The sequence below is a fragment of the Argopecten irradians genome, chromosome 7 (assembly GCF_041381155.1).
Source record: "Argopecten irradians isolate NY chromosome 7, Ai_NY, whole genome shotgun sequence".
Taxonomy (NCBI): domain Eukaryota; kingdom Metazoa; phylum Mollusca; class Bivalvia; order Pectinida; family Pectinidae; genus Argopecten; species Argopecten irradians.
Genome location: NC_091140.1, coordinates 12067313 through 12091082, shown reverse-complemented (window position 1 = coordinate 12091082; position 23770 = coordinate 12067313). Strand labels below are relative to the sequence as shown.

At 35.2% G+C, this 23770-nt stretch overlaps 1 protein-coding gene across 3 annotated transcripts in view; it reads right to left on the bottom strand.

Moving 5' to 3' along the window:
* Window positions 1-18121, bottom strand: part of LOC138327569 (leucine-rich repeat-containing protein 74B-like) — a 59573-nt gene extending 41452 nt beyond the window's left edge. The window contains exon 1 of one of the 3 annotated variants that reach the window (XM_069273759.1): window positions 17981-18121. Coding sequence is in view for 2 of the 3 variants with exons in the window: in XM_069273760.1 (XP_069129861.1) it covers window positions 9660-9692 (33 nt within the window). In the remaining variant the exon portion in view is untranslated. Of the gene's footprint in view, window positions 1-9659; window positions 10403-17980 lie in introns of those variants that run through there. The other 2 variants (XM_069273760.1, XM_069273758.1) reach the window with 2 other exon arrangements.
* Between the last annotated feature and the right edge of the window lie 5649 nt (window positions 18122-23770).

Below are 23770 nucleotides of genomic sequence, written 5' to 3'. Positions count from 1 at the left end.
TGTTTTGGGAAGCTACAGTATATTTGTGTTTCAGTGTGTAAGTGTCTGTATGTTTTGGGAAGCTACAGTATATTTGTGTTTCAGTGTGTAAGTGTCTGTATGTTTTGGAAGCTACAGTATATTTGTGTTTCAGTGTGTAAGTGTCTGTATGTTTTGGGAAGCTACAGTATATTTGTGTTTCAGTGTGTAAGTGTCTGTATGTTTTGGGAAGCTACAGTATATTTGTGTTTCAGTGTGTAAGTGTCTGTATGTTTTGGGAAGCTACAGTATATTTGTGTTTCAGTGTGTAAGTGTCTGTATGTTTTGGGAAGCTACAGTATATTTGTGTTTCAGTGTGTAAGTGTCTGTATGTTTTGGGAAGCTACAGTATATTTGTGTTTCAGTGTGTAAGTGTCTGTATGTTTTGGGAAGCTACAGTATATTTGTGTTTCAGTGTGTAAGTGTCTGTATGTTTTGGGAAGCTACAGTATATTTGTGTTTCAGTGTGTAAGTGTCTGTATGTTTTGGGAAGCTACAGTTATTTGTGTTTCAGTGTGTAAGTGTCTGTATGTTTTGGGAAGCTACAGTTATTTGTGTTTCAGTGTGTAAGTGTCTGTATGTTTTGGGAAGCTACAGTATATTTGTGTTTCAGTGTGTAAGTGTCTGTATGTTTTGGGAAGCTACAGTATATTTGTGTTTCAGTGTGTAAGTGTCTGTATGTTTTGGGAAGCTACAGTATATTTGTGTTTCAGTGTGTAAGTGTCTGTATGTTTTGGGAAGCTACAGTATATTTGTGTTTCAGTGTGTAAGTGTCTGTATGTTTTGGGAAGCTACAGTATATTTGTGTTTCAGTGTGTAAGTGTCTGTATGTTTTGGGAAGCTACAGTATATTTGTGTTTCAGTGTGTAAGTGTCTGTATGTTTTGGGAAGCTACAGTATATTTGTGTTTCAGTGTGTAAGTGTCTGTATGTTTTGGGAAGCTACAGTATATTTGTGTTTCAGTGTGTAAGTGTCTGTATGTTTTGGGAAGCTACAGTATATTTGTGTTTCAGTGTGTAAGTGTCTGTATGTTTTGGGAAGCTACAGTATATTTGTGTTTCAGTGTGTAAGTGTCTGTATGTTTTGGGAAGCTACAGTATATTTGTGTTTCAGTGTGTAAGTGTCTGTATGTTTTGGGAAGCTACAGTATATTTGTGTTTCAGTGTGTAAGTGTCTGTATGTTTTGGGAAGCTACAGTATATTTGTGTTACAGTGTGTAAGTGTCTGTATGTTTTGGGAAGCTACAGTATATTTGTGTTTCAGTGTGTAAGTGTCTGTATGTTTTGGGAAGCTACAGTATATTTGTGTTTCAGTGTGTAAGTGTCTGTATGTTTTGGGAAGCTACAGTATATTTGTGTTATCAGTGTGTAAGTGTCTGTATGTTTTGGGAAGCTACAGTATATTTGTGTTTCAGTGTGTAAGTGTCTATATGTTTTGGGAAGCTACAGTATATTTGTGTTTCAGTGTGTAAGTGTCTGTATGTTTTGGGAAGCTACAGTATATTTGTGTTTCAGTGTGTAAGTGTCTGTATGTTTTGGGAAGCTACAGTATATTTGTGTTTCAGTGTGTAAGTGTCTGTATGTTTTGGGATACAGATTTCTAACTACAGTATATTTGTTTCAGTGTGTAAGTGTCTTATGTTTTGGGAAGCTACAGTATATTTGTGTTTCAGTGTGTAAGTGTCTGTATGTTTTGGGAAGCTACAGTGTATTTGTGTTACAGTGTGTAAGTGTCTGTATGTTTTGGGAAGCTACAGTATATTTGTGTTTCAGTGTGTAAGTGTCTGTATGTTTTGGGAAGCTACAGTATATTTGTGTTTCAGTGTGTAAGTGTCTGTATGTTTTGGGAAGCTACAGTATATTTGTGTTTCAGTGTGTAAGTGTCTGTATGTTTTGGGAAGCTACAGTATATTTGTGTTTAGTGTGTAAGTGTCTGTATGTTTTGGGAAGCTACAGTTATTTGTGTTTCAGTGTGTAAGTGTCTGTATGTTTTGGGAAGCTACAGTCTATTTGTGTTTCAGTGTGTAAGTGTCTGTATGTTTTGGGAAGCTACAGTATATTTGTGTTTCAGTGTGTAAGTGTCTGTATGTTTTGGGAAGCTACAGTATATTTGTGTTTCAGTGTGTAAGTGTCTGTATGTTTTGGGAAGCTACAGTATATTTGTGTTTCAGTGTGTAAGTGTCTGTATGTTTTGGGAAGCTACAGTATATTTGTGTTTCAGTGTGTAAGTGTCTGTATGTTTTGGGAAGCTACAGTATATTTGTGTTTCAGTGTGTAAGTGTCTGTATGTTTTGGGAAGCTACAGTTATTTGTGTTTCAGTGTGTAAGTGTCTGTATGTTTTGGGAAGCTACAGTATATTTGTGTTTCAGTGTGTAAGTGTCTGTATGTTTTGGGGAGCTATAGTATATTTGTGTGTCAGTGTGTAAGTGTCTGTATGTTTTCGGGAGCTATATTATATTTGTGTTTCAGTCTGTAAGTGTCTGTATGTTTTGGGAAGCTACAGTATATTTGTGTTTCAGTGTGTAAGTGTCTGTATGTTTTGGGAAGCTACAGTATATTTGTGTTTCAGTGTGTAAGTGTCTCTGTATGTTTTGGGAAGCTACAGTATATTTGTGTTTCAGTGTGTAAGTGTCTGTATGTTTTGGGAAGCTACAGTATATTTGTGTTTCAGTGTGTAAGTGTCTGTATGTTTTGGGAAGCTACAGTATATTTGTGTTTTCAGTGTGTAAGTGTCTGTATGTTTTGGGAAGCTACAGTATATTTGTGTTTCAGTGTGTAAGTGTCTGTATGTTTTGGGAAGCTACAGTGTATTTGTGTTTCAGTGTGTAAGTGTCTGTATGTTTTGGGAAGCTACAGTATATTTGTGTTTCAGTGTGTAAGTGTCTGTATGTTTTGGGAAGCTACAGTATATTTGTGTTTCAGTGTGTAAGTGTCTGTATGTTTTGGGAAGCTACAGTGTATTTGTGTTACAGTGTGTAAGTGTCTGTATGTTTTGGGAAGCTACAGTATATTTGTGTTTCAGTGTGTAAGTGTCTGTATGTTTTGGGAAGCTACAGTATATTTGTGTTTCAGTGTGTAAGTGTCTGTATGTTTTGGGAAGCTACAGTATATTTGTGTTTCAGTGTGTAAGTGTCTGTATGTTTTGGGAAGCTACAGTATATTTGTGTTTCAGTGTGTAAGTGTCTGTATGTTTTGGGAAGCTACAGTATATTTGTGTTTCAGTGTGTAAGTGTCTGTATGTTTTGGGAAGCTACAGTATATTTGTGTTTCAGTGTGTAAGTGTCTGTATGTTTTGGGAAGCTACAGTATATTTGTGTTTCAGTGTGTAAGTGTCTGTATGTTTTGGGAAGCTACAGTATATTTGTGTTTCAGTGTGTAAGTGTCTGTATGTTTTGGGAAGCTACAGTATATTTGTGTTATAGTGTGTAAGTGTCTGTATGTTTTGGGAAGCTACAGTATATTTGTGTTTCAGTGTGTAAGTGTCTGTATGTTTTGGGAAGCTACAGTATATTTGTGTTTCAGTGTGTAAGTGTCTGTATGTTTTGGGAAGCTACAGTATATTTGTGTTTCAGTGTGTAAGTGTCTGTATGTTTTGTGAAGCTACAGTATATTTGTGTTTCAGTGTGTAAGTGTCTGTATGTTTTGGGAAGCTACAGTATATTTGTGTTTCAGTGTGTAAGTGTCTGTATGTTTTGGGAAGCTACAGTATATTTGTGTTTCAGTGTGTAAGTGTCTGTATGTTTTGGGAAGCTACAGTATATTTGTGTTATAGTGTGTAAGTGTCTGTATGTTTTGGGAAGCTACAGTATATTTGTGTTTCGGTGTGTAAGTGTCTGTATGTTTTGGGAAGCTACAGTATATTTGTGTTTCAGTGTGTAAGTGTCTGTATGTTTTGGGAAGCTACAGTATATTTGTGTTTCAGTGTGTAAGTGTCTGTATGTTTTGGGAAGCTACAGTATATTTGTGTTTCAGTGTGTAAGTGTCTGTATGTTTTGGGAAGCTACAGTATATTTGTGTTTCAGTGTGTAAGTGTCTGTATGTTTTGGGAAGCTACAGTATATTTGTGTTTCAGTGTGTAAGTGTCTGTATGTTTTGGGAAGCTACAGTATATTTGTGTTTCAGTGTGTAAGTGTCTGTATGTTTTGGAAGCTACAGTATATTTGTGTTTCAGTGTGTAAGTGTCTGTATGTTTTGGGAAGCTACAGTATATTTGTGTTTCAGTGTGTAAGTGTCTGTATGTTTTGGGAAGCTACAGTATATTTGTGTTTCAGTGTGTAAGTGTCTGTATGTTTTGGGAAGCTACAGTATATTTGTGTTTCAGTGTGTAAGTGTCTGTATGTTTTGGGAAGCTACAGTATATTTGTGTTTCAGTGTGTAAGTGTCTGTATGTTTTGGGAAGCTACAGTATATTTGTGTTTCAGTGTGTAAGTGTCTGTATGTTTTGGGAAGCTACAGTATATTTGTGTTTCAGTGTGTAAGTGTCTGTATGTTTTGGGAAGCTACAGTATATTTGTGTTTCAGTGTGTAAGTGTCTGTATGTTTTGGGAAGCTACAGTATATTTGTGTTTCAGTGTGTAAGTGTCTGTATGTTTTGGGAAGCTACAGTATATTTGTGTTTCAGTGTGTAAGTGTCTGTATGTTTTGGGAAGCTACAGTATATTTGTGTTTCAGTGTGTAAGTGTCTGTATGTTTTTGGGAAGCTACAGTATATTTGTGTTTCAGTGTGTAAGTGTCTGTATGTTTTGGGAAGCTACAGTATATTTGTGTTTCAGTGTGTAAGTGTCTGTATGTTTTGGGAAGCTACAGTATATTTGTGTTTCAGTGTGTAAGTGTCTGTATGTTTTGGGAAGCTACAGTATATTTGTGTTTCAGTGTGTAAGTGTCTGTATGTTTTGGGAAGCTACAGTATATTTGTGTTTCAGTGTGTAAGTGTCTGTATGTTTTGGGAAGCTACAGTATATTTGTGTTTCAGTGTGTAAGTGTCTGTATGTTTTGGGAAGCTACAGTATATTTGTGTTTCAGTGTGTAAGTGTCTGTATGTTTTGGGAAGCTACAGTATATTTGTGTTTCAGTGTGTAAGTGTCTGTATGTTTTGGGAAGCTACAGTATATTTGTGTTTCAGTGTGTAAGTGTCTGTATGTTTTGGGAAGCTACAGTATATTTGTGTTTCAGTGTGTAAGTGTCTGTATGTTTTGGAAGCTACAGTATATTTGTGTTTCAGTGTGTAAGTGTCTGTATGTTTTGGGAAGCTACAGTATATTTGTGTTTCAGTGTGTAAGTGTCTGTATGTTTTGGGAAGCTACAGTATATTTGTGTTTCAGTGTGTAAGTGTCTGTATGTTTTGGGAAGCTACAGTATATTTGTGTTTCAGTGTGTAAGTGTCTGTATGTTTTGGAAGCTACAGTATATTTGTGTTTCAGTGTGTAAGTGTCTGTATGTTTTGGGAAGCTACAGTATATTTGTGTTTCAGTGTGTAAGTGTCTGTATGTTTTGGGAAGCTACAGTATATTTGTGTTTCAGTGTGTAAGTGTCTGTATGTTTTGGGAAGCTACAGTATATTTGTGTTTCAGTGTGTAAGTGTCTGTATGTTTTGGGAAGCTACAGTATATTTGTGTTTCAGTGTGTAAGTGTCTGTATGTTTTGGGAAGCTACAGTATATTTGTGTTTCAGTGTGTAAGTGTCTGTATGTTTTGGGAAGCTACAGTATATTTGTGTTTCAGTGTGTAAGTGTCTGTATGTTTTGGGAAGCTACAGTATATTTGTGTTTCAGTGTGTAAGTGTCTGTATGTTTTGGGAAGCTACAGTATATTTGTGTTTCAGTGTGTAAGTGTTGTATGTTTTGGGAAGCTACAGTATATTTGTGTTTCAGTGTGTAAGTGTCTGTATGTTTTGAAGCTACAGTTATTTGTGTTTCAGTGTGTAAGTGTCTGTATGTTTTGGGAAGCTACAGTATATTTGTGTTTCAGTGTGTAAGTGTCTGTATGTTTTGGGAAGCTACAGTATATTTGTGTTTCAGTGTGTAAGTGTCTGTATGTTTTGGGAAGCTACAGTATATTTGTGTTTCAGTGTGTAAGTGTCTGTATGTTTTGGGAAGCTACAGTATATTTGTGTTTCAGTGTGTAAGTGTCTGTATGTTTTGGGAAGCTACAGTATTTGTGTTTTCAGTGTGTAAGTGTCTGTATGTTTTGGGAAGCTACAGTATATTTGTGTTTCAGTGTGTAAGTGTCTGTATGTTTTGGGAAGCTACAGTATATTTGTGTTTCAGTGTGTAAGTGTCTGTATGTTTTGGGAAGCTACAGTTATTTGTGTTTCAGTGTGTAAGTGTCTGTATGTTTTGGGAAGCTACAGTCTATTTGTGTTTCAGTGTGTAAGTGTCTGTATGTTTTGGGAAGCTACAGTATATTTGTGTTTCAGTGTGTAAGTGTCTGTATGTTTTGGGAGCTACAGTATATTTGTGTTTCAGTGTGTAAGTGTCTGTATGTTTTGGGAAGCTACAGTATATTTGTGTTTCAGTGTGTAAGTGTCTGTATGTTTTGGGAAGCTACAGTATATTTGTGTTTCAGTGTGTAAGTGTCTGTATGTTTTGGGAAGCTACAGTATATTTGTGTTTCAGTGTGTAAGTGTCTGTATGTTTTGGGAAGCTACAGTATATTTGTGTTACAGTGTGTAAGTGTCTGTATGTTTTGGGAAGCTACAGTATATTTGTGTTTCAGTGTGTAAGTGTCTGTATGTTTTGGGAAGCTACAGTATATTTGTGTTTCAGTGTGTAAGTGTCTGTATGTTTTGGGAAGCTACAGTGTATTTGTGTTACAGTGTGTAAGTGTCTGTATGTTTTGTGAAGCTACAGTATATTTGTGTTTCAGTGTGTAAGTGTCTGTATGTTTTGGGAAGCTACAGTATTTGTGTTTCAGTGTGTAAGTGTCTGTATGTTTTGGGAAGCTACAGTATATTTGTGTTTCAGTGTGTAAGTGTCTGTATGTTTTGTGAAGCTACAGTATATTGTGTTTCAGTGTGTAAGTGTCTGTATGTTTTGGGAAGCTACAGTATATTTGTGTTACAGTGTGTAAGTGTCTGTATGTTTTGGGAAGCTACAGTATATTTGTGTTTCAGTGTGTAAGTGTCTGTATGTTTTGGGAAGCTACAGTATATTTGTGTTACAGTGTGTAAGTGTCTGTATGTTTTGGGAAGCTACAGTATATTTGTGTTACAGTGTGTAAGTGTCTGTATGTTTTGGGAAGCTACAGTTATTTGTGTTTCAGTGTGTAAGTGTCTGTATGTTTTGGGAAGCTACAGTGTATTTGTGTTTCAGTGTGTAAGTGTCTGTAAGTTTTTGGAAGCTACAGTTATTTGTGTTTCAGTGTGTAAGTGTCTGTATGTTTTGGGAAGCTACAGTTATTTGTGTTTCAGTGTGTAAGTGTCTGTATGTTTTGGGAAGCTACAGTATATTTGTGTTAAGTGTGTAAGTGTCTGTATGTTTTCGGGAGCTATATTATATTTGTGTTTCAGTCTGTAAGTGTCTGTATGTTTTGGGGAGCTATAGTATATTTGTGTTTCAGTGTGTAAGTGTCTGTATGTTTTGGGAAGCTACAGTATATTTGTGTTTCAGTGTGTAAGTGTCTGTATGTTTTGGGGAGCTATAGTATATTTGTGTTTCAGTGTGTAAGTGTCTGTATGTTTTGGGGAGCTATAGTATATTTGTGTTTCAGTGTGTAAGTGTCTGTATGTTTTGGGAAGCTACAGTATATTTGTGTTTCAGTGTGTAAGTGTCTGTATGTTTTCGGAAGCTACAGTATATTTGTGTTTCAGTGTGTAAGTGTCTGTATGTTTTGGGAAGCTACAGTATATTTGTGTTTCAGTGTGTAAGTGTCTGTATGTTTTGTGAAGCTACAGTATATTTGTGTTATAGTGTGTAAGTGTCTGTATGTTTTGTGAAGCTACAGTATATTTGTGTTTCAGTGTGTAAGTGTCTGTATGTTTTGTGAAGCTACAGTATATTTGTGTTATAGTGTGTAAGTGTCTGTATGTTTTGTGAAGCTACAGTATATTTGTGTTTCAGTGTGTAAGTGTCTGTATGTTTTGTGAAGCTACAGTATATTAGTGTTTCAGTGTGTAAGTGTCTGTATGTTTTGGGAAGTTACAGTATATTTGTGTTATAGTGTGTAAGTGTCTGTATGTTTTGTGAAGCTACAGTATATTTGTGTTTCAGTGTGTAAGTGTCTGTATGTTTTGTGAAGCTACAGTATATTAGTGTTTCAGTGTGTAAGTGTCTGTATGTTTTGGGAAGTTACAGTATATTTGTGTTATAGTGTGTAAGTGTCTGTATGTTTTGGGAAGTTACAGTATATTTGTGTTACAGTGTGTAAGTGTCTGTATGTTTTGGGAAGCTACAGTATATTAGTGTTTCAGTGTGTGTCTGTATGTTTTGGGAAGCTACAGTATATTTGTGTTACAGTGTGTAAGTGTCTGTATGTTTTGTGAAGCTACAGTATATTAGTGTTTCAGTGTGTAAGTGTCTGTATGTTTTGGGAAGTTACAGTATATTTGTGTTATAGTGTGTAAGTGTCTGTATGTTTTGTGAAGCTACAGTATATTTGTGTTTCAGTGTGTAAGTGTCTGTATGTTTTGTGAAGCTACAGTATATTTGTGTTTCAGTGTGTAAGTGTCTATATGTTTTAGGAAGCTACAGTATATTTGTGTTACAGTGTGTAAGTGTCTGTATGTTTTGTGAAGCTACAGTATATTTGTGTTACAGTGTGTAAGTGTCTGTATGTTTTGTGAAGCTACAGTATATTTGTGACTCCTTGTTATAGTGAAAATCTTGCCAGTTTTATAATGCTCTCTCACTGCTGCACACCCTATCCTGTCACATTATACGATTAGTATCGGGTTTTTTAAGAACGAGCGAACCAGTCGTCCAACTCCCTTTATACTAATCATGAACAGAAACTACCACTTTGGTGAGGAAAGAACTCAGAGTCTTTCTCTCAAGGATGATTACGTAACTGACGGCCAAATTAGAGGCGGTGTGAAGGGAAACAATTAGGAAGAAGAAAGAAAATAATTATTAGATTAAGTCGCCTTTACGATCACCCAATAGGCGTGACAGATACACTTTTAACGCCTACCTGCAGGCCATTGGGGGTTGATAAACGACTAAAAATGGATACAATTGACTAAGTAGAAAATATGTTCATTACTTATATAATTATGTGCAATATATGTACACTTTTGTAAAGTTATATATACTTAATGTATACTGGTACAAATAAATATACCCTTACATTGATAAATACGGAAGAACTGGTACTGAAACACATGTACAAATGTTAAAGTTTTCGGATGCAAAGGAAGAACCGTGCGAAGTACCTTGGGAAAACCATCGACGGTATGCCACTATCATATGAAGGTTTCGAGCATGCTACCCAGAGATGTGTCATAGCAACTGAGCCACGGCGTCCTCAACATCAATATGTAACACATAGGTACATATCTTTTCGATAATGAATTGACAAATGGGGTTTGCATAACTACCAAATAAAATAAATTCTAAATCGTAAGAAAATAATTAATGATCAACCCCCCACCTGGAAAAGAAACATCGTAAAGTAGGACAAAAACAAACATAATTAATGAGTACTTACGATTGACGAACTTGATGGCATGGTATTAGTCATTTTGATAATTGAAATTGTGATTCCTCGATTAAAATGATATAACACATATAACTACATTTGATTTGACTGAAAGTTCGAACACTGCATCACATCAGTGTAAACGGTAGGTAATCATGACCTATGATTAAAACTTTTAAAGTCTTGTTTCGCCCGATTGGTGACGGACAGTAGCTCAGTGTGCGGACCAAGCGATCCTTTATATTTCACCGGATACTGTGACACTAACACCGCTGGAAACTTCAAACTGCAGATTAAATAAACTAATAATTCTTAACGAAGCTCTAGTCAACATGTTTATCCCAATTCTACGTTGTGTCTACATCATGTTGAATCCTGAAGATCACAACACATTTTCCGCACTTCCTTTTAAATAAAGTTCATCAAGCCAATGGTGGGATGATGATTAGCACAATCTAATATTGTTACTACATCCCGGGATAAAGAGTTGCTATTCGGTAACTGGCGCCTACTATTCCCATATTATGTGTTTGTTCCTCATATATGACCTCTAGTCACTGGCACTGAATTTAAAGTAAATCCAGGGCTATATCCAACTCTTTAAATTAATCCTTATACCCACACCTAACCTGATCAATCCGTACCACGATGATTAAACCCTAATCCATTAGCCCTTACTTAACCTTTTACGTTTTTATATTGTACAATGATATGTTACATTAAAACTAACAGATTATCAGATTAAATGTCATCAGTTTACCCCACGATATACCGTAATGTAGTAGTGTTACAGGTTAACGAGAGGACAAGTCCTATTGAGAAACTTTCATTAATAAACCAAATATTCAAACATAAAACCCAGCCAATCAATTATGAAGTGCAAAAACGTAATCTTTTCCATTGTAAACCATAATATACAAGATAAAGAGTCAAATAAAAAGCAAGTAATTTCTATATTTATATTAATCAATAGATACAAATGGTATTTTATTCAATAATATATATTCATTGGTAGATATGGGTTTCCCAGTGACAGCGATAAACAAGTCGAGGAAAGACTTAAATCACGTGTTTGTTATATCCCCGTACATATGTATATTGAAGAACCACACGTATTGTATCGTCTTCGTAAGCATACATAATTAACGTTGTTTATATTTTAACCTGTTGAATCTTCAATGCTTGTTTACTGATGCTTAACCCAGCTGATAATTTCACGCATTTAACTGTATATGATCCTACTTTTTTTTCCCAATGATTTATTCAGTCACAGAGTCATTTAAACATTATATATGTATGTTTATACAGTAATTCTGTTATTTAAAGCGTAAACCCTAATATTTTTGTATTAACACTGTAGCGGGTTGGACTTGGTCGACCCTCTGTGATTATGTTTAGTATTCGGAAGATTCGGGTTACATGTAAATTACTCTGTATCCTGCTTTAATAATTCGCTGATAATTTCGCTATATGAACAATAACGAAAATCATAATATTTTTCAACACTATATCAAACCCTCAGTATATCTCTATCACCAGATAAAGTTGTAATACGAAATAGTTGTCAATCTCTGGTTTTATAGTTTTATAAGAGAATTGTCAGAGGAATTATAGAGATCTGAAAAAAAAAACATTCAAAACATAAGAGAGTCAAAACGACTTAGACTACCTGGTAGTCGTCCTCCTGGCGCTCGTTAGTGATACTAATAGTTGATCATGGTTTAATGACCATTGTCATAAATCAAAACTACCTATCCTAAAATGAGCATAGCAATAAATCAAGTAAAGATTACTTATCCTAAAGTATGCATAATCTACTGCTCCAGTACACTTATAATATACCAACAACCTAAATTAGAGCTATCCTCTCAGTATATATAGTAGCATTTGATAGGATTTACATATTTCTGTAAACTGATATTTATTAGCTTTATCAATTACATATAAATGGAATCGTTACTTTTATGACGGTATAATACATAGTAACATAACAAAGTGACATTCAGATTTCAAATCATCGCAAATAGCAACTGTAACATATCAAAACCATCATGGAATCTGTTATGAAGCCTTGATCAATCCCATTGTAAATTGTGAATGAAATCAAGCAATAATCCAACACTGTTTAATGCATACTTAGTAAACCTAACATATTCAATGATTTAGAGGATAAGTATTACTAAAATAGTTTATACGGCCGATTATTAGAATGCTACCGATGGCATACAACAGTTACAAAACTAGGTATAGAAATGATCATGGGGAACACTTACACGCAGAAATCAGACTTCAGATACAATTAAAGAATCAATTTGTATCTATTCGATTAAATTCAAGATGAATCCTTTTACGAATAAAATCATAAGCAAATCCTTTTTAAAGATCATCAGATTAAATATACGACACACATCACTAGATATTGGTATGATGGTCTGGAATTTTAATTGGTCCGCTTTGACTTGTATAGTTACCGCTGATTTAACAGAAGATACTGGCAGACAGGCAAATATGAAAAATCTTTCACAACTCCAGTCTCTGTACATGTCCATTAAATGTCATTACTGTGCCTGTAAATTGCTATTTGAGGAGTATGGCAACTTTGTTATTGGTCTTCATATGGATTGACTATGTAAGGGCGGGAGGGAACATCATGTAGCGTGAGAGCGGCGATCTCATCCTATAAGTGAACAGAGCAGAAGTAGGGGTTTGGATAACTCAGTCAGTCTATTGTTTACTTCATAATCTAAAGTCGATAAAGATGCAAGCTCATTAAACTCCAAAACAAACCAAGAAAAGTCAATTATAACATATTGGTGTTTGCATGCACAAACAAAGGTAACGTTTAAATAGAGTTTGTTCCATAGACGCGTGACTTCAACCTTTTTCTTCGTTAAAGCACTTTTCACTAAAATATAGAATTATTTTTCAGTTGTATCTAAATGATTTTCTTATTCAAATGAAACCTCCATACATTTTGATTCAGTCATCCCATTTTTCAAAATCACTAAATATCTCTCTACACGAAAACATTACAGACAATCAGAAAGAAAATACCAATTCTTAAATTGTGCAATTCCGAAAATTATGCGAGTTTGTATTCTTTTACATTAGGAAGTTAATGAAATAATGAACTTGCCATGATAAAGTTCATTGCAGTCATAGCCAGAGTATAGGATAGGACGACTGGTTCATCTGCGAACAACACAACGAATTCGACATCCTACCAATGTCTTCCTCATCTAACGTCATTTAGCTAGACAATATGCAGTATAATAATAGGGGCGGTAGTTATCTCTATCGCAATGGGACAATCACGCATCTACAACACTCAAACATTAGCTGTTATTTTATAAGGTATAGTATTCAAATAATTGTGTTATTGAATGTTTTATGCATTGAAAATATTTCGGAAATCGTTACTCTTGTTGGAATAAAAACAGTATGTTTTAGATTTGACGACGATTTCTTATATTTTGCGATCTTGAATACATCTATTTCTATTTGTCACTTGCAGGTGGTTTCTTCCATGCTGATCAATATGTTAATTCGATGCATTGTCTGCCATGTGGTTCCATTTGATATTCAGCCGATTATTTCATGACGGGTATAGGAGAAAAGTCTTAATTCAGAATTACGTGCGAAAATTGTTCAATATTAATATTTTTACTTTGAATAAAAACGATACGTCTACAGGAACGGCTTACGTAACTATTCACACTAGCTTAATGCTTTTCATGTTGAGAGAGTTGGGAGATAAGAATTACGTCGTGGGTTTGATGCCCCGTGTTAAGTGCTTATTACAGAAATGAATGGATGCTACCGGAAAGATAAGCTGTTCAATGCATTGCATGCAACGATGCACGGTGCAAAATCAATCAAATAATTGATTAAAATTGTAATTAAATGTGTTCTATTTTATCATACGTGATTCACAGCGACTAATGAATCAATGAAAGGCGTTTTCCAAAAATAAAAAGAATGCTTGGATTATAAAAATAGGACAACTCGACGGATCTAAACCTTATTTAATTGGTAATATATGTTTCGTGAAAACCTTCAACTGATCTATTGAACGATCTATAACAAGCCAACTCAATGTTAAACGTTAACGTGACAGTGTTTAACATGTTGCATAAGGCTGTAACGTAGTCAAGCGTAAACTGCTCTACTAAATGTGAGCCGAAATTAGAAAACAAAATCAATTAACTTGATAAATGTATAAAGCGTAGGAGCTTTTTAACATTCGTTTAAGTCTTCATTGAGTTTTAATTGCCTTTCGTTTTGCATGACGTCATGTAACCAACTGAATCTAATGATGGTTTTTTCAACAGGTCACATTATACCGACAACGGGCACACCAGTCGTCCCACTCCCTTTTTTGTGTTTAGTCGCCAGGGCATCCAGAGAAGCGCGGTCTTTCTTCACAAGCTCAAACCCTCACTTTAAAATGAAGTAGTATCGCGATAGTCACATCTCAAAGAATGAAAAATTATATAAGATAATAAACATAAGGTAGTAGCATGAGGTATAATTTTTAGACAGAACACTCATTGTTGTTTTAATGCCACTAGCCTAGATGGTAATAATTTCATAGATATATGTATATGTAATTTCAGTCACTGCTTTCTTATTTTGTTTTATAACCTATATTTTAATTAGATAATTACCTAATACACATAGTTTCGTATGCAGATCTATTAATGTTCATATTATTATACCATTAAACTTATTTAAATCTGTTTTATATCAACCTCTTATTATCATTATATACATTTTAACATATATAGGTGAATGGTTTGCATTCAAAATGTAAACAATTAATTTTGCTCTGTATAAATAGAAAATAAAAAGATATGAAAGGAAGAAAATAAATCAGGCTTTGAAATTTAAAAAAGACGAGATAATTAGGTTTCTTAAAATATTAATACCCTATATATATCAAATGCTTAAGTGAAAGTAATTCTTCAGTGAGTTCCAAATAAACTATCCAATCAAGCATTCTATTGATATGATATTTCAATATTTGACCACCTTCATTTACGATTTCATAAAAAATGTCTTTGTTATGAAGACAAATACTGACGTTTATCGATAACGCACAATTCAACATATGGAATGCAATTATAAAGCTTTGAATTTAAAAAACTCGAGTATAAATCAAATTAAAGAATTATAACTACCCGAAGGAATTAATGTCATTTGGATTATGACATAGATGTCGATCATTATGATATTACTTCTCTTACTAACTGATCGTAAAGCTATTCATGTTTCAATTAATGCACCACATAACCGCGTATCGTATTTCTGTGTGCTCTGTGATGAAAATTGTTAAATAATTATCATGCTATGTAGAGGTCTCGCTTAGTCTATGTTTGAAGAACGTACATGGTCATAAGAAATTATATTATATATGTGATATCTTTCTTCGGATACGTTTTTCACATACACATTTGAACGAACAATAACACCGCACCAAAGCCATATTCTAGACCAAAAGTCGAACATATATCGGCAAATACAAGCAGCATGTAGATCATAAACAAACAAAAATGCTATAGAACCACGCATTCTAGAAGAGTAAGCGCGCCTTTGTTTATGAGGACACATTACCTAAAACTTCATGTCGAGTATGAGACATTATACAACCTAAATCAAACTACAGGAGAAATCAAGAAGGTTTGAATAAGTCCATCATCACATCTTAAAGGGAAACGGAGTATTAGTATTTCTCGATTAAATCATGATACTGAACATAAAGTTCACAATAACGTCCATCATCACGTACACTATGCACCCCGTTATTGTTGAGTTTGCTGTAAGTGATCATCATCTCACGAATTAACCCTTGAACCAATCATAAAATCAGATATTCGATTAATCTCCGACACTACATTTTAATTACAGGGATGCCACTACTACTTCAAACTATTACACGTATTTGGAACATTGAAATTATTCAGCATACTGTATGCAGTCAAATTGTCTTTGACTCCATGTTTAAGTGACATAGCACTATAAAAGTAAACACAATACTAATATACCCAAAACAATTTGGTTTGATTATTTAACGTCCTATAAACAGCCAGGATCATTTAAGGAGTGGAGGAAAGCTGGAGTACCAAGAGAAAAGCCTTTGATCAGCTGTCAGTACCTGATTGTGCCATAGGATTCGCATTCGCGAAGCACAGGTGGATGGATTGTAATTATATTCGGTACATATTAATCACTAGATCACTGTAGCTCCAAACATACAGAAATATCCCGAACATACAGATATTCACACACACATGACACTACATGCATGGGATGGCATCCTTATATGACCTGTAGTTGCTAATAGAACAGAAAATAGACACAAAATATCAACACTAGCTTTCTGTGTGGCAAGCTATTGATAATGAACAATTTATGGTGTCGTGGGAGGTATACATGGTATATCTGATCGATCGATTGGTGAAGATGAAAGATGACGTGCATTTTAAAGGGACAATCCAGTCAAAGAGTACATTAAAATTTGCACATATATCGGAAACAAACCAGTTCTAATAGAAATTAGATTGGTTGGTTTTACTGTGATATGCCAGAAAAACCCATTGTAGTGAAATGTATGTGAAATGTTCAAACTCGCATATTGTCCGCCATTACACATAGTGGTCGGATGTCTTGTATGCCGGACCCTGGACATTGTTAGTAGAATTGTTTGTCTTTAACTACTCAAATCGCTCTAACAGTAGTGTCTTTGCCTTATTAAAAGCATGTTCTTGCCTAAACATTTATCAACCCCTCAGTGGCTATGTATTGCATTTATTCAACGTGCGTGACTTTGGTTCGGGTGTGGGTACAGCATACATGTTGTAACTGCATAATCATATTGATCAATGATTTGGAATTTCAACGTTATCAATCAAAATACTTAATAATGTCGTGTAATTTGTCAATATTTCTTGTTATATATTTCATAAGGAATATAGAACAATACAGTTATGTCTGTTTATGTAACAGAATTAGCCTCACTAGTTGTCCCTTTAATGAAATATCACCATTATGTAAAGATGTAACAAAATGCATATCTTGGATTTTTTAAGATCTTGAACGTTTCTACGATCCAATATATTGTAGACTATGTTAGGATATTTTTATATTATTGGGAACAAATGGAAAATTGATTAAGATACAAATCATATGGCAATTGCCAAATGCAGAATGCTCCAATACGTTTACTTTAACACTAAGCACGACAAAAGTGTGATACAATAGTCAAATCTACAGGAGCAATTCCAGGTTATCTTCCTTAATTGCCAAAGTGCATAAACGATACAATCTATTCTACCCTATACTCACAAATATTTCCTCGCGATTATGTACATTTAAGCATTAAACTGCCTTCTAGGGGATTTTATGGTCCTATAATTCTCCAAGGATTGCAGGCAAATTGAATAACGTGCGTTAGCGTTAAGATTATTTGTTTGCAATCCTGGGAGAATTATAGGACCATAAATTCCTCAAGAATGCACATGAATGCTTATATTTCCGTTTTCTGTTATTTGTTTAATCCAACCTGTAACGTACACTTTTATCGCTATTACTAAATCTTCCCCATTACCCCAGTCATTGAAGCCTCTTATTTCAATGTCATAAATAGCCCCGACGATATTCGCAGTAAAAAATAAGTCAACGGAAATAGACATAAAATCATCATTACACTTCCAACATTCTCATCAGTATGTTCCGTCCTTAGGATATTCAGCATTTTGAAATCATAACTACAATTAATGCTGCTAATAAAATCGAACAATTGGGTCTTTTCCTTCCGCTAGCACGCAAGTATGCACAGTAAATGGGCGTCGCGTCATTAAGTTATGACGTCGTTCAGAACGATGTCACAATACATGTTCTACAAATCACTACACCAACGGGAGTTGTAGGAGAAGTATGCCGAGCATATGGAAATATAGGTCAATAATCTTTTAGGAGGGATATTACAAGAAATAGAGATTGAATGACGCGTGTTCTATAGATAATACAACATGTACATGATAATCATTATCCCACCTCTAAATTATGTCGCAATAAGTTGTGATAGCAAACCAAATCCAAAACCAAGATTTAAGGAATCTGTAATTAAACATGTGATGATTAGTTGATGATCTGGTAATTTGAAATATTTCACATTTTGTAACAGTGAGGTTTATGGAACATTGTTGGCTGGCAGCATGCAATCGTATAAATGTTTTATGATGAAAAACTATGAGTATACATTAAAAATAAATAAATCATGAACATTCAGTTCTATGTTATCAGTAATAACAAGGAAACTTAACTCTTACCTGGACACTCCCGCAAACCTCAAATTAGTCGTGAATTGGGTTCATTCCGCATAATGAACGTGTAACTTCATTCTCGCCATTTCCATCTTGATTTGAAATACTCGAAACCTTTCTGTTCCGTTCAATCATCAGTTGAGAAGTTAAATACTCTCCGTGTGCAGTCAACCATATCCCCTAAGGATAAAATGAGCGTCAAACAATTCAATAGTTTAAAGTGCTCAAGTGACCGCGAACTACCTGACTCCGACCAAAGTAGTTTTCAATAGCCATTAAGCGAAGTCGATACACAAATTACAGCGGATAGTCACCGCACAGAGTAGAAGGCCTGTAAATAAATGTCTGACAAACTGCTCTAATTGTCACTACGATAACATCGGAACTAGTGTTAGGCTTTTATTTACATTAATGGGTACATGATTGAACGGATGGTTTCGACATTATCATGTTAAAGTATTTAATTGCAGGGGAAATGGGGGTCATGTAAATCCCCTATTAGGAACCTACGTCAGAATCTAGGCTGACCAGTATTGTTTTATTATCTTTCAATATTCAATATTTCAATATCTTTCAATACTTTGCTTAAATCATTATCTCGTCAAAGTCAATATAGAAATAGTGCGAGACATCAAAGGTTGCTGAAGTCATTGATCCATGCCATTTATAAAAAGCTTTTTCGTACGGTAATTAATAGATGTCTCTGTCTATATTGACATTTGGGTCTACTCTGTCGATGGTGGCCGCATTGGCCGTTAATTACAGAGTTATATCAGACACCTTAGTGTGTGTCCGAGGACTCATTACTCACATCTTGGTGCTAAAGATAGGTGGACAATAAACCTCTTATTGTGTCGGCGGTTACAAGGTGATCTGTCGATGTTCAAATGTCACACGTTGGTAATATTGAATCTCTAAACTGAGTCGGTGTTATTATGTTCAAAATGCCTCGACGTATTTTTTCACAACTTCGTGCTTTCATACCTTTATCTGTTTCACACGGCAGATCAATGTAGGATGATTAGGGAGATTCTGGTAAACTATATTCACAAGTACTTTAAACGACTGGTAGGTTTCTGATTTGAAGACAATAACTATGTTGTTCTGAAGACAGCCCGAAGTCCAAGGTAAGTTCAATAGTGCATTCACTGCATTGACGACAAATACTCATTTATTTTGGGTTTTCACTAGGAAATAACAATTGCAGCACGAATCAATTAACACTGACATGGACAGTAAAAATACACAAACAGTAAAATACACAAACAGTAAAAATACACAAACAGTACAAACAATCAATTAATGTACTAAAACATATGAATGCATTAATGAAGAAATATTAACATAAATTTTCCAGCGATAACATAACTGTCTGACCTTTCTGGAGTGGTCGTTTATTGAAGAATGACGTCAGAAAATTATTGCTTTTTGAAGGAAATTTTACGACTCTGTTACATACGTAATGACCTAAACCCAGGTTACTTTCCAGGTTTTTTTATCTTGTTTAAAGGGGCTTCTGGGGTCAGATTTAATCTTGTACTGACCAAGTTCATTCACGAGTCATGGAGGTTGTTGTTTAAACGTTTTCTGTCTACACTATGTCTCTACTTTGTTGTACTATGTATAGAGAAACATTACGATTTACAATGTAATATCGTTCCCACGGCGGACAGACGCCCGCCGGAAGTCATTGACCATCGAAAGAAATTACACTTCCGGTATAATTGTAACGCTAAATATTCCACTGCAAAGACCGAATGGGGGCATTTTAGATCAATATGGCGAATTTATTTACATGTTTTAAGAAAATCTTACAGATGACATTACGTTAATATAACATTTTAGACTACCAATGACTTTCAAATGAGTCAATATGAAATACGCTGTTAGGCTTATCCAGTCACAGTAATCTTTATTCGGGGTTATGTAAGAGATTTTTTTTATAAGTAGCTTGCGATGTCTTTTCATCAGTTTTTTAAAAAGACATTGCGAAAGTGTGTACCATACAGGGAACTTCCCCAAGATTCAGTACGCAGTAATTGAGTTATCTGCTTTGTTTGGAGGTCAGAGGACTGAATTATTTGACTGCTTCTCTCGATATACTCTTCTAGATTGATTTCATTTTGATTTCCAGTACTACGTCAGTCCATCATCAATGCATTCAACGTCAAATATTGTTATGATATATAGTTTGGCAGCCACTGTAACTAAAGCATTGAAGAAATGACAATAAGTGTGCAAAAATGGGGTTGCTAAATATAAAAGTATAATGTACAGAAAACACATGTCTGTAGTTAAATATCTGATAGGTAAGTAGCCCTTGGTGTTTAATCAACTGAATAACGACTCATTGCAATCAGTGGTCGGAAATCCAAAAAGGCGTGTATGAAATAATTAAGCATTTCCATTTCAAAGTATGAATCTTGTCACTTTGCAAATGAAGTTGATGCAATGAAAGGATAAATGTTGTATGTTTTAATTAACGATTCCGCACCCACGCCGTAGATTGCATATTCGATCGAACAACAATTAGTACATCACGTGACAGAATACTGGATTCTGATTGGCTACACACGGGCAAGCGGACACTATTGAAGTGGCGCGAAATTGAACGTTAATGTATTGTGACGTCACCATTACATGACGTCATTATAACGTTGCGCTTCGACCAAGACGTCAAGATGGCGGACAGGCTGCGTTTTGTGCGGGGATGGAAGCAAATCTTGCTTTTCTACAGAAGACTGTTCACTAATGTTCTTTATTGATCTACTTTTAATTTTCATGAAGCTGAATCCCGTTTTTATAGAATCCCATATCTCTGCCACAATTTATATGTTGTACTTTTAAAGTAACAACGTGGTGTGGAAATGAAGATAGCGTTGCGAGGTAGGCCTATCGCTTGACGTGCTTCTCAAAGTTTGCGATGACATGGAAAACGGTCTCATGTCAGGGTGATGTACTAAACCCATTACGGCCTGGTTAAGAGGGCACTATTGCCTCATAGTATTGTCTCATGATGGGATAGTGCCCTCGCCTTCGGCTCGGGCACTATTCCATCCCTCGACAATACTATGAGGCAACAGCGCCCTCTCAACCAGGCCATAATAGATAAATAACATATCTACTGCCAGATTGGAGTTTGGGCACAAACTCTGATAATGTTGCGATTTTTAAATTGAATTGAATAACAGGTACGAATAATCAAACTACAAAAACGAATTTGTGGTTAACTTCTAGCAGTAAAGTTATACTTGGTATCCATCCTCGATACTACAGGGGTTACTTTCACTGTCGTTATACCCACCCTTGGACAGTATGTCAAAAAACACTGAAGGCAGTTCAGGAGAAAAACAACTGACCCATAACAGGTCTGCTGAGAATTCATTTGAAGATTACAGTTAGAGCGACGCCCTATTTCAAAGCAACACAGTCAACCAAAGCATACCGTTATTCGATCATTCGGGTGTACGTCAAAGGAAATCTCACATGCCTGTGATTGGTCAAGTTTTTTTCTCCTAGAATACCTTTAGTTTTGCGAAGTAAGACATAGTCCACAGGAGGATATAATGACAGTGAAAAATAACCCCAGAAGTAGTACCAAGAAGTCAGCAATGGCCTCGTTTTCAATTCAGTAACACTTTTTAGTTAGCATTCCATTCTTCCAGTTAATGCACCGTAGATGTTGGTCTGTCAATTTAATGATGTCCACAGCATAAATCATCGCAACTAGCAATGATTTACAATAGATTACTGAAAAATAAATATTCGCCCATATATGGCATATGTAACTTTTTAACATCATTATTGTCCTACCAACCATTACCAACGGGACTGTACAATATAGGAAGTAAGAGGTACGGTTAACTTGTGTATAAAGGCCGTCAAAGGGACACAACAAAGCGTGACCTGTAGACAGGTATACGATGTGAAAATGAAAAGAGGTATGTAAGAATTTAATAGAAATAGTATGCCTTCGTTGCCTGTTTTTTCACCTTGTTTTGCATGCCAATAACGTTACAAATCTTGAAGAGAATGTTTCACCCAGATGTAGATCAGTCGAATGGATTTCGTCAGTGCCATACAGAAAACAGTTGTTATAGTGTTAATATGCAAATAATGTTGTAGTAATTAAAAAGCAGGATTCTATTTACGACCGATTTAACAGGACAAGGGAGATAACCCAACTAAACTAAGAGTTCATTGTTCAGAAAAGAAATTGATAAATCTAATATAACGCTCAATGGGTAAAGAAACAATAGTCAATGTGTCTTCTGAACTGTATTTATTGTTCACATCTTTACGGAATAACACATGCTTGCTGTCAAAAGCTTTTAAAAGATCGTCCAATTTATTTTTGTTTTGTGTGAAGAACAGAAAAATCTCCAATTAACCACAGGAGTTTCACGTTCTGTCAATAATATATAGTATAAATATATATATATAAATACCTCTAAATACTATATAAATGACAGAACGTTAAACTCCTGTGAGTTAACCTAGAGAATAAGTACTTGATAGTTGTGATGTAACTATATAGAACATGTCCACCACTACGTCATATCTTAGGTTTTGACAATCAGTCGTATGTAGGCTGTGTGACTCCGCCGTTGGCCTGCTCTAGCCACCTATCTGAATCCTGTAAGATTCTGATGTAATCATGTCCAGTAATGGCTACAATATCAACCCGCCTCCTCTACTATAACACTTCTGGTTAGGAGGCCAGAAAACCGCGCACACGGCCATGTTGTGACGTCAGCAGACTATACAACCGCCTACAGACCAATCTCGTCTCGTCACGCGGGGGATTCTTAGTTTCCGTAATAAATAAACTGTGTTACAGATCGATCAATAAATCTGCCAATCAATGCAGAAATCCTGAGGAGGCGTGTGGAGTATTAGAGCATGGAACTTCTGATGGGAGTTCTTTCACTCATCACTATATCAGTCTCTAAATCGTGTTAAAATCGATGCCGCTAGGTTTGATATAAAGCAATTTTGTCCTTTCCCATGTATAAAGAGGATTTCTGAAGTTTCCCATGGTGTGTCTCTACTGGTCTATGCCTAAGTTCTGTAGAAAAAGGCTTGGCTTGTAAGGCTGTTAGTGTAAACATTGTATAGTGATTCCATGGTTAATTAGAGAAACACCTAACATACTATGGTAGCGACAAGCCATTCATGTGGACAATTCAGTCGTGTTACGTTGCAAACGTTACGCTTTGTATTAATGCCAAATTTAAATTGATAAAATGAGACACATATCATGAATACTCCCATATACCTAAAAACATACACTTCGTCACATCAATTCCATAACTGTTTCTCAGATAACTCGACATTTTATATATTTATGCATTATGTTTGTGTTATAAAGCATCTGATCTTTAGATGTTGTTGCATCAAAATAAGAATAAGAAAACACAACAATGGTTCCTCTTTCCATTTCTTTTAAATTTTTAAGAGTACAGAAGTACGATATCCTATATTGTATCTGACGATGATGAGTTCATTTTGATATTTTATTTTTTCCCGATACTTGCTACCGATCTGCACAACTACTTTCGTGCATTCAAACAATACCTTTTTACTGCATTTGCATCCCTAGTATTTCTTAACTTGTTCTATAACGTTAGTATAAAATACCAATAAGAATTCACCCTTGGAGACACATTTGGACTCTTCTAATATAAAGACTGAAACAGTTAATTATGAATTTGCAGGAGTGGATGAGTTAAAACATATTCTTGGCAATGTAGTATGTCCAACAGATCAAATAATTTTTTCCACAGAACTTTGGTA